At 42.5% G+C, this 14,134-nt stretch overlaps 1 protein-coding gene across 4 annotated transcripts in view; it reads right to left on the bottom strand.

Moving 5' to 3' along the window:
* The window catches only part of sbf2 (SET binding factor 2), a 406,613-nt gene that overhangs the window by 151,801 nt on the left and 240,678 nt on the right, over nt 1-14,134 (bottom strand). For all 4 annotated transcript variants that reach the window (XM_052028866.1, XM_052028868.1, XM_052028865.1 and 1 more), the window contains exon 16: nt 2,967-3,116. In XM_052028866.1, the coding sequence (XP_051884826.1) occupies nt 2,967-3,116 (150 nt within the window). The remainder of the gene's footprint in view (nt 1-2,966; nt 3,117-14,134) is intronic.

Below are 14,134 nucleotides of genomic sequence, written 5' to 3'. Positions count from 1 at the left end.
ATTTTTAATGGGGAATTAGGGAATGGTAAAAAAAAATTGAATAATTCTTTAACATGTCTTCACAGAAGACACAAAAACTGCTGAGGAATCAAGGGTTTGGAGAGAAGAGGAATAGAAATAATTAAGTATTATTCAAAAAATAGTACTATACAAGTTGGTGAGACTGAACGCTGCCAAATTCCAGGAACCAATGATTTACAGCCTGACGTTTGCCAAGAAGTGGCTTGAGAGTTAGTGACCACTAATTACCATTTCCAAAAACTCTCTAAATTTCTGGAATTGTTCCAGTGGATTGGAGGTAGCAAATGGGATCTCACTTTTTAAGAAAGAGGGAAGGAAGGAAAATGATACTGCCAACCTACTGGCCTAATGTTAGTGGCAGGCTGGAATTTATAATGAAGGACGTACTAACAAAGCACCTTAAGAAGAATAAGATTAAGCAAAGATACATTTAAAGGCTTTGGCCATTTGGACTGATGGTGGAGAAATTCCTTCACAGAAAGAAGTGTGTAAAATTTGGAATTTTCTACCTCAAAGCATAAATTTAGGAAAGGAAAATCAGGTTTTGACTAATCTGGTGCAGTCCTTTGAGGATGTGACTAGTAAAACAGATAAGGATAAAAATCAGTAAATACAATGGAATTGAATATTCAGAAGGTCCCGCACAGGAGATTGGTCAACAAGGTTAGAACAAATGGAATCAAGGGTAATAAACTGACTTGGATTGAGAATTGTCTACCAAAACAAAGCAAAGAATGGGAATAAACAGATCACTCTACACAGAAAAGCAGTGTATTTGTTAAATGGCAATACACTGGGTAGTGCTGATGTTCAACAGGACCTAGGTTTGCTTCATTACAAGTTGCTGAAGGCCAAAATGCAAGTGCATCAAATGATTAAGAGGGAATATGTTAGCCTTTATGATGAAAGGATTCTCCTCACCCAAGAAAGAATGCGATTGTTACCAAGGAAGTACAGTGAAGAGTCACTTGTCTGGTTCCAAGGAAGGGAGGTTTGTTGTACGAGGAGTAGACAGGGACTGTATTTCTGGAGTTCTAAAGAATGAAATTATTTCATCAAAACATATAAAACATACAACCTTGAAGGGCTTAACAGGCTGGATGCGGGGAGGATGCTTCCCCTGGTTGAAGAGTCTAGGACAAGGGACATGGTTCGAAAATATGGGGTAGGCCATTTAGAACACAGATGAGATATTTCTCAGAGAGTGGTGAACCTTTGAAATTGTCTGCCCCAGAGAGCTGCAGAGGCTTCATTATTGTGTTCATTCAAAACAGAGATCACAACATTAAGGAAATCAAGGGATGTGTGGATAGCGCAGAAAATGACGCCGTGGTAGGAAACCAGCTATATTCTTAATAACCAGTAGAGCAGGCTTGAAGGCCTGGATGGGTTACTCCTGCTCCCCACTACTTATGCTCTTTTATGTTTTATGTTTACATATCAAAATGGACACATTTATACACATTGTATTCAAATCTGCCATGTTCATGCCCACTCCTCCAACTTCAACATCCTTCTCACTGTTGAAAACTGTCAACAAACGTGGATACATTACATTTGGTCTTCTCATCTAAGTCACAGATATAGATTGCAAATACACAATCCTTGCAATACCTCATTCATTACAAGCTTTCAATCTGAACATCAACTTTTTTTTTCAATGCTTGATTTTCTATCAAAGGCTGGATACCTTGAGGTGAGCAATTCACTTCCTGTTCCCCAAGTGCAAGATGTCAGAAGTGCAATGGAATACATGCCACAAAACTGCATGAATATAAATCCAACAATATATAAGCAACTTGACATAATTCAAGTCAAAGCAGCCCTCTTTGACTTCAATGTATCACCCTGTATGTTCACTGGCTCAACCATCGAGTTACACAACATTAGGTTTAGAAATATATTGCTGTTTCTTCATCATCTCTGGGTCATGATTCTGGAACTTCCTTCCCAATAGCATTATTTCAGTAACATCATAAAATACAGTGCAGCAATTCAGAAGGTGATTTACCAGTACAGACCTGCTGAACCCTACAGCATAAAACTTTCAGTGACTAAAAATTCCTGTTAATGTTTTTCTTTTGCTCACCAGTGTAGAATGCATAACTTTACATGGCAGTTTTATACCTAGAATTGAGGTCTGGTCCAGTGCAGCTTTATGTACCACGGATGCAATTAAGCTAGAGAGGACGTCGCCTGAACTGGAGGGCTTGAGTTACAAGAAGAGGTTGGATCAGTTGGGACTATTTTCCCTGGAGCAAAGGAGGCTCTGGAGTAACCTAATAGAGATGTGTCAAATTATGAGGGGCATTGATAGGGTACATGATTACAGTCTTTTTTCCCAGGACAGGGAAGTCTAAAACTAGATGGCATAGGTTTAACCTGAGAAGGGAAAGATTTAAAGGGGATTTGAAAGGCAAGTTTTCCCATACAGAGGGAGGTAGATATGAAATGAATGGTCAGAGGTGGTGACAAAGCATTTGGACAGGTACATGGATAGAAAAAATTTAGAGGAATATGGGCCAAACTCAGGAAAATTGGATTAGATAGGCATCTTGGTCAGCATAGACAAGTTAGGCTGAAGGCGCCTGTCTACATGCCTTATAACTCTATGAATCTGGCTTGCTCCTTTTCCACTGATCTTACAGATTCGCATCCACGTCACCTATCCTCACTCCGTTAACACTCATCTTAATTTTTTTAACACCCACATTGAGTTGCATCACAAGTCATTTGTATCAAAATATTATTCAGCAGAAATACAACACTGAGCCACCACAAAATTCCAGCTTAAGATGAAACATTATATAGTTCATCTTTATTATAAGATTAGTAAAACAAAAATGGAATAATTTGATTATAAGACAATAGTTAGATATTCAAGGAGTACATTTCATCCACCTTCACTGGAGAATAGGTACTACCAATATAGCAGAAAGATTTACCTGTAATGCACAATTCATCATTCTGACAATGTAGTCAAACTGTTGGTGATCCAGAATTGCCCGATTTTGTTGAACATGCAGACTTAATTCTTCAATGAGACACTGCCGAGCTACTCGACCCTTCAAGGCACGCAATGCAGCTGGAAGAGTCTAACAAAGCAAACATAATAATTGGAAATGTAAACTTTATATCAAAATCCTTGAAATATTATGACTGCTTATAATGGACATTTTACCATTACAGTGCCACATACTTACCATTAAAGGATTTTATTTCAAATTGCAACAGATTATATGTATGAAACTACCCATGCACTACCGTCATAAAATTTAATATCTTCGCGAACTAAACTCTGGAACCCCTTCTGGTTAGTTTTATGTGTGATGGTATTCAGAGTATTATTCAATCTATTCTACAGTATCAAATCACCGCTTTGTGGATCTCATAAAAATGCTTGTCATTGCAAAATTAATCCCCAAAGCACCCATTCAAAACAAAAACCTAGAAACCCTGTGTAATGAAAATGGAATTACAATTTATAAATTCTGTATGTGAAGAAACTCTCAGCTAAGGTGAGGTTAGGAATCATCACACCTTAAATAGAAAGATCATGAAACATTAGTCATGAAAAGGATTCTGATTTTACTAAATAGTCTTAAAATATATCCAAACAGGCTTACCTTACATCTACTACACAAATACAGTGGTTTCATAACATTTGAGGTTCATCAACAGTGACGCAAAACAGCACACTCGTGAAGCTAAGGACAGAGCAGTGGACTATTTTTGGGTATTGGGCCAGATTGGTCTGATAGCTAACCAGCTGCTCCATCATAAACCACTGATTATCTGTAACGTACATGCCAACTCATTCTTAACTTCTGTGCTGTGCCCTGCAGTGCATAAGTATAGAACACTGGGATGTCAGGTGCAGACTTAAATTGCCTCGACCTCTACCCCAGACTATTGAGTTTAAGGATGTTCCATAACTTATTGGGCTGGGAGGCTTCTTATTTGGTCCCTCAGCATTTTAACAGCCATAGCTGGCACATCCAGCATGGCTTCATTCTTCTGAATGGTTTGTCAACTTCAGTCATGGAGTTATACAGCACAGAAACAGGCCATATCACCACTGATTTCATGTTGACCATCAAGCATTCATTTTTGCACTAATCCTACACTAACACATTTTATTCTTCCTGTATTTCCATCAACTTCCACCCCCAACCTCCTTCTAGGTTCAGCCACTTATCTACTTATTAAGGGAAATTTATAGTGGTCAATTAACCTGCCAATATGCACGTTTTTGGGATGTGGGAGGAAACCCACACATTCAAAGGAAGAACTTGCAGACTCCATACAGGCAGTATCGGAGGCCTGGATGGAATCCAAGTCGATGGATCTGTGAGGAAGCTGTATAACTTGCTGCACCAGTCTGCTGGCCACCATTAAAAATTCTAAGGGATGGTAAGTGGATTGTTTTTTTTTAAAAAAGTATTTTGTATATATTAATATTTTTATTTACACCAGATAAATGTTTTCTATGCTAATTTATTTTCTAATTCACAAATTTTATTTCTTATGATTTACTTTTTTTTAATTGTTTCTAAAAAATCCTCTGATCAGAGACATCTGGAAATAGTGAAATGGCCTGATGGGAGGTCTGTGGGCCTTAACTTCCCCCAGGACTGTAGTCCTAATTGTGGCGTGCAACCCACAATTCCTCATGTATCAACAAAGACAGTGATGCCAGCAGAAACTTATGAGCCTCAGAACCACAAAATGTCACAACAGCTTTGAGACAAAGCGGAGGGCAAAGCTGGACTCTCTGGACAGGACGGGGGTGATCTGGCCCAATATCATTTAATCGTGCATCTGCTTATTTCCTGAAACTCCTGAGCTCCTTATACATAAATAACAGTGAACACCATTTGCTTCCTATTTTGTTGTAACAGTAGCTTTTGATAGAAATTTTAATAATTAAAATTGGTAAGAGAATTTTTAATTTTTTTTAGTAACCTTACCATTAGGGTTTTAACTGCATCAGGTTCAGTAAACTCTTGCCATTTGTATCTATTTTAATAAAAATACTGATCTCAGTGCATTGCTAATTGATAAAAGTGGAAACATTTGAGTTTTTTAAATTCTATTTGAAAGAGTGTGATTGCCTTCTAATTTACCAGGGGTGCTGAGCTAACAAATCAGTACTGGTGTCACTTCAATCCTGTTAGACTGCGGGGCTTGGTAATTTTCTGCTTAGAAAGTCATAATTATTCCAAGTTAAAAGTAGTGAAACTAAAGATTTTGATGTTACTGGTGCTAAAAAGTGATACTGATAATAACTCAACTAATAACTAAAATGACAGTAATACATTACATGATCTTTAAACTATTGAAATAAAATGCTTTCAGCTCAGAAATGTGTAATTCTGAGACTGCCTGGTCAACATGGAGTTAATTTTATTTTCAAATGTGGTATTTAGAAAGGATGATCATTGCCTTGTGGGACAATAAATTATAAATCAGTCAGAGCTGTCAACTCTATTCCAAGTAAGTTTAAGTTTAAAGTCCCAAGACACACTTAATGCAAGAATGAAATAAATGTGTGATAAAAATAACTCCAGTCAGCCAAATCCTCATTTTTATTTAACCCTAGATTACTGACACAAAGCAATTAGATTTGGATTGTTTGTTTCTGCTTCGTAGTTTTCTCCCCTTTCCTGGCTGGGATTGGGTTTTATAAGCAAAGTTCACACTTAGATGTTTAGCCCAATATTTTGCATCTATTTACACAGCCTTTAATGTAGTTAAACACCCCAAGCATTTCACAAAAATTTGAGGAACAAATATGATGTCCAGCTACATTGGGAGATATTGATCAAAAGGTTTGTTAGAGCTAGGCTTTAATAATCTTTTCAAATGAACAGGAGAAGCAGAAAGGTTTAGGAAGGGAATTCCAAAGCATAATGTTGAGGGAGGTAACACCATAGCCCACAGCTGAAAAAACTTGAGGATGAAAAGATGCTTGAAGAATTAAAAGTTGTGGACAAAGTGATTTGAATGCAAGTCTGAACATCTTAAATGTGATACATTCACATAGGAATCAATACAAGTCAGCAAATTCAGGGATAATGTGTGAATCAACATTGCGATATGGGGAGCAGCTCTTTGGCCGCACCCATTCTAGAGACATAATGGCATTCTGCACCACGTGACAACAGTACATAACCTTTTATTAAACCCACATTTTTTTTTAAACTTCCCTGCTGCATTGTTGGACCTCACCTCCACCAACATTTCCTGCACGATTGGAGCTAATCTGCAGAACAAATCAGAAACTATTCAACCTATGGCAACTGTACTCCAGAACCAAGATCGGCTGTTGAGCTACAGTGTGTAGTTCATGCTTGTATTTGCACACCACGGGAGGCCAAACTTCAAGTCATCGTTGATTTTTTTCACTGAATCACATGAAAAGACAAGCATACCTCTCAACAGTGACATGACAACTGTCTTCAAGCAACCTGCTCCTGTTGCACCACATTGCCCTTTGAAAATAAAGGTTCATGGCCCAGTCCTACAAAACATGCACCAGTTCTTACATCTCAGGAGCCACTTCTCGCTGAAGACAGACTTTGATGATGAATTTTACCATCGCCTTAAATGCCCTAGCAGAGTTTGCCTTTCTGCATATTCAGAGAATGAGTTCCAAAAAATCAAGTCATTCACCAAAGTACGAGTGGATGGGCTTTACACTTAACATTCTCAAAAACAAAAGTCCTCAACTAACCTGTCCCTATTGTAGGTCTCATTCTCATCCAAAGAATCTCCTGTCTGTTCCACTAACCAATGAATCCCCAATCACCATCGCACTCCTCTTCTCACCCCTTTCCTTCTGAGCCACAGAGGCAGACTCAGTGCCAGAGACCTGGCCACTGTGGCTTTCCTCTGGTAGGTCATCTGCCTAGTTTCAGTGAGCAGGGGCCGGGACTTGGAGTGAGGGGTGGGAGATTTTTAAAAGAGGTGAGCCTCGGGACGTTCTGTTCAGTTTCAGCTAGCAGGAGTCAAAAAGAGGCACATTTGCTGTTGTTAGTTAATAATTGATTGGCTAATTAGTAAGTTGACAGCAGCCAAGAAAAGGAAGTTAGGGTCAAGCGGAGGGGCCAAAGTGAGAGTGGGCCAGTGTTAGAGTAGGGAGCTGAAGCTTTGGCATGAAGTGGTGAGTGAGAGTAAGTGGCCCAGGTGTTGGGAGTGAGAGCAGCTCTTTAGGGAAAAAGGCTTCAGTGATAAGGCACAGGTGAGGTTTTATTTTTTATTTTATAGAACACTACAGCATAGTACAGGCCCTTCAGCCCGCAATGTTGTGCCAACATTTTATCCTGCTCTAAGATTTATCTAACCCTTCTCTCCCACACAGCTCCCCATTTCTCTATCATTCATGTGTCTAAGAGTCTCTTAAATGTCCCTAATGTATTTGCCCCCACAACCTCTGCCGACACTGCATTCCACACACCCACCACTCTGTGTAAAGAACTTACCCCTGACATCCCCCTTATATCTTCCTCCAATCACCTTAAAATTATGTGCACTCGTGTTAGCCATCGTCACCCTGGGAAAAAGTCTCTGACTGTCCACTCGATCTATTCCTCTTATCATCTTGTACACCCCCATCAAGTCATCTCTCATCCTCCTTCTCTCCAAAGAGAAAAGCCCTAGCTCACTCAACCTATCCTCATAAGACATGCTTTCCAATCCAGGCAACATCCTGGTAAATCTCCTCTGCACCCTCTCTATAGCTTGCACATCCTTCCTATAATGAGGCAACCAGAACTGAACACAATACTCTAGGTGTGGTCCAACCAGAGTTCTATAGAGCTGCAACATCACCTCACAGCTCTTGAACTCAACACCCCGACTAATGAAGGCCAACACTCCATACGCCTTCTTAACAACCCCATCGACCTGTGCAGCAACCTTGAGGGATCTATGGTATTGCTATTGGTTTATTATTGTCACTTGTACCGAGGTACAGTGAAAAGCTTGTCTTACAAACCGATCGTACAGGTCAATTCATTACACAGTGCAATTACATTGAGTCAGTACAGAGTGCATTGATGTAGTACAGGTAAAAACAATAACAGTACAGAGTAAAGTGTCACAGCTACAGAAAAAGTACAGTGCAATAAGGTGTGAGGTCACAACAACATGGACCCCAAGAGTCACTAAGAGCTGTGCCATTAACCTTTTGCCTTTGAATTCAATCTCCCGAAGTGTATCACTGTACACTTATCCGGGTTGAACTCCATCTGCCACTTCTCAGCCCAGGCCTGCATTCTATCAATATATTTTGTTGTTATCCTCTATTCAGCTTTAATTCAGGAGGCTTCAGTGAGCGGAGACTAAGGTGAGGTGTCTTACTGCACAGTTAGAGCCGTGGGAATGGCAGTCAGGGCAGTGGTATGCTCTACTTGCAGGATGTGGGAAGTCAGGGAGACCTCCAGTGTCCCTGATGACCACACCTGCGAGAGGTACGTCTGGCTGCAGCTCCCGACAGACCTAGTTAGGGAACTGGAGCTGGATGAACTCCGGATTATTCGGGAGGTCAGGGGGTTGATAGACAGGAGTTACCAGAAGGCAGTCACACCTAGGTTGCAGGATGCAGATAGCTGGGTGACCGTCAGGAGAACGAAAGAGAATAGGCAGTCAGTGCAAGGTACCCCTGTGGCCATTCCCCTTAATAACACTTATACTGCTTTGGATACTGTTGTGGGGGGGTGGGGGGGGAAACAACCTACCAGGGGAAAGCCACAGCAGCCAGGTCTCTGGCACTGGGTCTGACTCTGTGGCTCAGAAGGGAGGAGAATGGAAGTGCGATAGTGATAGGGGATTCATTGGTTAGGGGATTCATTGGTTAGGGGAACAGACAGGAGATTCTGTGGACGAGAACAAGACTCCCAGATAGTCTGTTGCCTCCCAGGCACCAGGTTCAGAGACGTCTCGGATGGAGTCCACAGCATTCTCAAGGGGGAGGGTGATCAGCCAGTAGTTGTGGTAAATTCCTCCCCACCTGTTCCCCTTCTCTGTGACTTAAAACATGTTTGATTTCTGTTTTTTCCTAGTTCTGATGAAAGGTCATCCAGCTGAAACATTAATTCTGTTTCTTGGAGACACAAGAGATTGCAGATTCTACAATCTGGAGCAAAAGACAAACTGCTGGAGGAAATCAACAGGTCAGGGAGCAGATCAGATCAGATTAGATTAAATTAATTTATCATCATACACACCAGGGTGCAATGAAATTCCTTGCTCGCGTGTAGTTTACAGAGTAAACAGTACACATGGTAATAATACATACAATAAATGCAGAGACAAATGCAAAACAACAGAATGGTGCAAAGATTGTAGTGCAACCCAGAAAAGCATGAAGTGATACACTTTAGAAGATCGAATTTGAAAGCAGAATACAAGGTTAATTGCAGGACTCTTAGCAGTGTGGAAGAACAGAGGGATCTTGGGGTCCACGTCCATAGGTCCCTCAAGGTTGCTGCGCGGGTTCATAGGGTTGTTAAGAAGGTGTATGGTGTGCTGGCCCTCATTAGTCAAGGTATTGAGTTCAAGAGCCGTGAGGTAATGTTGCAGCTCCACAAAACTCTGGTTAGACCACACTTGGAGTACTGTGTTCAGTTCTGGTCGCCTCATTATAGGAAGGATGTGGAAGCTTTAGAGAGGGTGCAGAGGAAATTTAGCAGGATGCTGCCTGGATTGGAGAGCATGTCTTATGAGGATAGGTTGAGCGAGCTAGGGCTTTTCTCTTTGGAGCAAAGGAGGATGAGAGCTGACTTGATAGAGTTGTACAAGATGATAAGAGGCATAGATTGAGTGAACAGTCAGACTTTTTCCCAGGGTGAAAATGGCTAACATGAGGAGGCATAATTTTAAGGTGAGTGGAGGAAGGTATAGGGAGAATGTCAGAGGTAAGTTTTTTTTAAACACAGAGAGTGGTGGGTGTGTGGAATGCACTGCCTGCAGAGGTGGTGGAGGCAAATACATTAGGGACATTCAAGAGACTCTTAGATAGGCACATGAATGATAGAAAAATGGAGGGCTATGTGGGAGGGGAGGGAAGTGTTAGATAGATCTTAAAGCAGGATAAAATGTTGGCACAACATCGTGGGCCGAAAGGCCTGTACTGTGCTGTAATGTTCTATGTTCTAACCTGAAGTAGTGCAAAAAAAGCAAATGCTAAAGTGACAATAAGAGAATTAATAACAGAGGTAGAATTAAGAGTCTGGGAACTTGGCAGCAACACCGTCGGGAAGGGGATGTGAATTGGGTGATTGGTTAGCAGTAGGGAAAGAGTCGTTCTTATGTTTGGTCATCTGGGTTTTCAAGCTTCTGTATCTTCTTCCAGAAGGTAGAAGAGAGAAAAGGGAATGACCAGGATGGCGGGCATCCTTGATGATACTCTTAGCCTTGCTGAAGCAACACATCGTGAAAATGGACTAAATGGAAGGAAGTGATGAGTCTGTACTGGACTGGGCAATGTGTGGAGGCAGAGGGATGATCGATGTTTTGAGTTGAGACCCTGCATCAGGACTCTTGTTTACCGCTCCATAGGTACTCCCTGACTTAGTGAGCACTTCCAGCATTTTCTGTGTTTGGTTCAGATTTCCAGCATCATTCAAGAAATTATTTGTATTATATTTCAAGATTTCTTAATGCGTCCGGGTCAACATGAGGCTTGTGTTTCCTTAAATTAGTTTCAGGCTGATCACAAAGGATGATGGAAATTTAAATAAGATTCTCATGGTTTGTAATAAGAGGATAAAACAGCAGAAAACACAAAAAAGCTAAGTAGTGTAGATGCTGAAAGTCTAATAATTCAACAGTTAACACATCAGTCAGAAAGTCATAGAATTTTACATCGCTCCAATGGGCCCTTCAGCCCACCACATTCATGCTGTTTGACCATCTACACTAATCCCACTGGCCCTCATCAGGTCCATATCCTTCTATGCCTTGCCTATATCAGTGCCTGTCTAAATGTCTCTTAAACATGGTGACTGTATCTGACCCTACCACCTCTTCTGACAGTGTTCCAGATATCAACCTCTCTCTGTATTAAAAAAAACTTTCCCCTCAAATCCCCTTTAAAATTCCTTCCCCTCATCTTAAACCTCTTGTTTTTGATACCCCTCTCATGGGAAAAAGAATCTATCTACCCTACTTATGCCTCTTATAATTTCACACACCTGTCAGGTCACCCCTCAGCCTCCTTTGCTCCAGGAAAAACAAACCCAGCCTATCCAATCTCTCCACAATCCAATCCAGGCAACATTCTGATGAAGCTTCTCTGTATTCTCTCCAGCACAACCACATCCTTCCTATAGCATGATGACCAAAACTGCGTATAAGTACAGAGAGGGCAGGATCATTGTTGCAGATCCCTGACCATTCACTTAAAACCCTTCTTTCCTTTCTCCACAAATGCTGCCTAACCTCCAGGTGTTCCCAAAACTTTGTTTTGATTAATATTATAAGTGGCCTGTTTCTGACCCAAATCAGTGCAATGAAACTCCACACAAATTAATTTTCAAAGTCATATAGATTAATTGGCAATAATTAACATTTAGTAATTATTTAAGTAATTCTGACAGCTAATCTAGATTTGATTTATTATGTGCAGACTTTAAGGATAGTCTTTCAGTTACTTACATCAATTCAAACCAGCTTTAAATTTCTGTGAAGAATTTAGTTCATTTCAACCACATAAAAGCAGAAAGTTCAGTATATTGCAAAAGTAAATCAGATTACAAAATAGGATTATCATGAGGCATCTCAGTTGGCCACATCAGGAAGGCCATTTAATCATTCATCTCTCCTTCCATAAAGTTGCAGAATCATTTGTGCATAAAGATGCCCAATTCCTTTCACTTCAACTTTATCTGCTAACACCTTCATCGACAGGCGGCACAAAATAACATTTCGGTTGAACAGGCAAGGATACGCAAAGCTAAAGGCAGTAGCTATTTTTTGCTCTTTTACAGCCAATTACTGCCCACCATATAACATTTTTCTATCTATGACAGCCATAAGTGGTGGTCAAATTTGATGTTTAGTCCCAGAGAGCTGGTGGCAATGGAGTCCAGCAAAACCTGATTTGGAATAGAAGAATATAAGAAATAGTTGCAGGGATATGTCATATGACCCATTGAACCTCCCCTGCCATTCAACAAGTTTGTAGCTGATCTAATTTTGGCCTCAGTTTCAATTTCCTGGTTGTTCCCTCAACCCCCTGTAGATCATAAACCCGTCTAGAGGACCAGATCTTGGATGCTTTTGTAGCGGCTGCTACCGCAATGCGAGAATAAAGACACGAGTCTGCAAGCTGTGGAACAAGACAGACTTATTTACCCGCTTTGCGCAGGCCTTTTAAGCCGCGCGGTTCCCGCCTTCCGAAAATGGAAATGACGTATGTGCTATGTCATCGAAATCTTTTCATGCGCGCAGGTTCTCCCCCGTCGCTCGGGGAAGATGAAGGCCCAGCGCCATCTTGGGCTCCACCGCTCCGACAACGCGCACCCCGACCGCCAAGCCAGTTCACCTGTGCGGATGATGAGTTGCTACACAATCCCCCCCCAGAACTGGTGATACGGTCCCCAAAGTTCGTGGGCTGTGCTAGCCGTTGCTTAGGTGGTCAGCCTCTGCATCGCAGTGTTGGGACCTCGACCAGTTGTTGTAGGTCTAAATGGGCCGGTTTGAGGCAGTCCGTCGTGAAGACTTCTTCCTTGCCCCCAATGTCCAAAATAAAGGTGGACGCATTATTTCTGATGACCCGGAAAAGACCCAAGGAAGTTTGTCGACCCAGTTAGGACCTTTCAGGTGGGCCATCAGGGCTGATTTCAGATGGCGGTGCAAATGTTCTACCAACCCGTCTGACTGAGGGTGGCAGGTCGTGGTGGTGTGCAGCTACGTTCCTAGCACGTTTGCTAATGCAGACCATAGGCTGGAGGTAAACTGGGCGCCTCTGTCTGAAGTGATGTGGGCCGGAACACCAAAGCGCGAGACCCAAGTTGTGTGCAGCACCCAGGCGCAGGAATCGGTCGTGATGTCTAAGAGAGGGGTTGCCTCTGGCCACCTCGTGAACCGGTCCACGATGGTAAGGAGGTACCGCACTCCTCTTGAAACTGGCAGGGGACCAACGAGGTCGATGTGAATGTGGTCGAACCTTCTACGGATAGGTTCGACCTGCTGTGGCGGGACCTTGGTGTGTCGTTGGATTTTTGATATCTGGCAGTGCGGACAAGTCTTGGCCCACTCACTGACCTGTTTGTGCAGGCCGTGCCAGACGAACTTGCTGGCAACTAGTCGGACAGTCGATCTGATGGATGGGTGCGCCAATCCGTGTAACGAGTCAAAAACGTGTTTCCGCCAGGCTGCAGGAACAATAGGGCGGGGCTGACCGGTTGCGACGTCGCACAGGAGGGTCCACTGACCTGGGCCAACTACGAAATCTTGGAGCTGCAGGCCTGAGACTGCAGTTCTATAGTCGGCTTGCTGTGCGTCAGCCAGGGCTGCATAGTCTACACCCAGGGACAGGCTGTGGATGGTCGGTCTGGAGAGCGCGTCAGCAACGACATTGTCCTTTCCGGAGACATGTTGGATATCCGTTGTGAACTCGGAAATGTAGGACAAATGTCGCTGCTGGTGGGCTGACCAGGGATTGGAGATCTTAGAGAAGGCGAAAGACAATGGCTTGTGGTCAGTGAATGCGGTGAAAGGCCTGCCTTCTAAAAAGTACCAGAAATGCCAGATTGCCAAGTACAGCGCTAGTAGTTCTCGATCAGAAGCGCTGTATTTGAGTTCGGGTGGCCTAATGCCTGCTGAAAAATGCCAAGGGTTGCCAACGGCCTTCGATTAGTTGTTCCAGTACCCCACCGATCGCGGTGTTGGATGCGTCCACCGTGAGGGCGGTTGGGACATCTGTCCTGGGATGTACCAGCATCGCGGCATCTGCTAGGGTTTCTTTGGCCTTAACAAAGGCAGCTGCGGCCTTGTCGTCCCAGGGGATGTCCTTGCCCTTGCCAGACATCAGCGTGAACAAAGGGCACATGATATGGGCTGCTGCAGGGATGAAATGATGGTAAAAGTTGACCATCCCAACGAA

The sequence above is a fragment of the Pristis pectinata genome, chromosome 14 (assembly GCF_009764475.1).
Source record: "Pristis pectinata isolate sPriPec2 chromosome 14, sPriPec2.1.pri, whole genome shotgun sequence".
NCBI classification, from domain to species: Eukaryota; Metazoa; Chordata; class Chondrichthyes; order Rhinopristiformes; family Pristidae; genus Pristis; species Pristis pectinata.
This window is presented reverse-complemented; position numbering and strand designations above follow the sequence as displayed.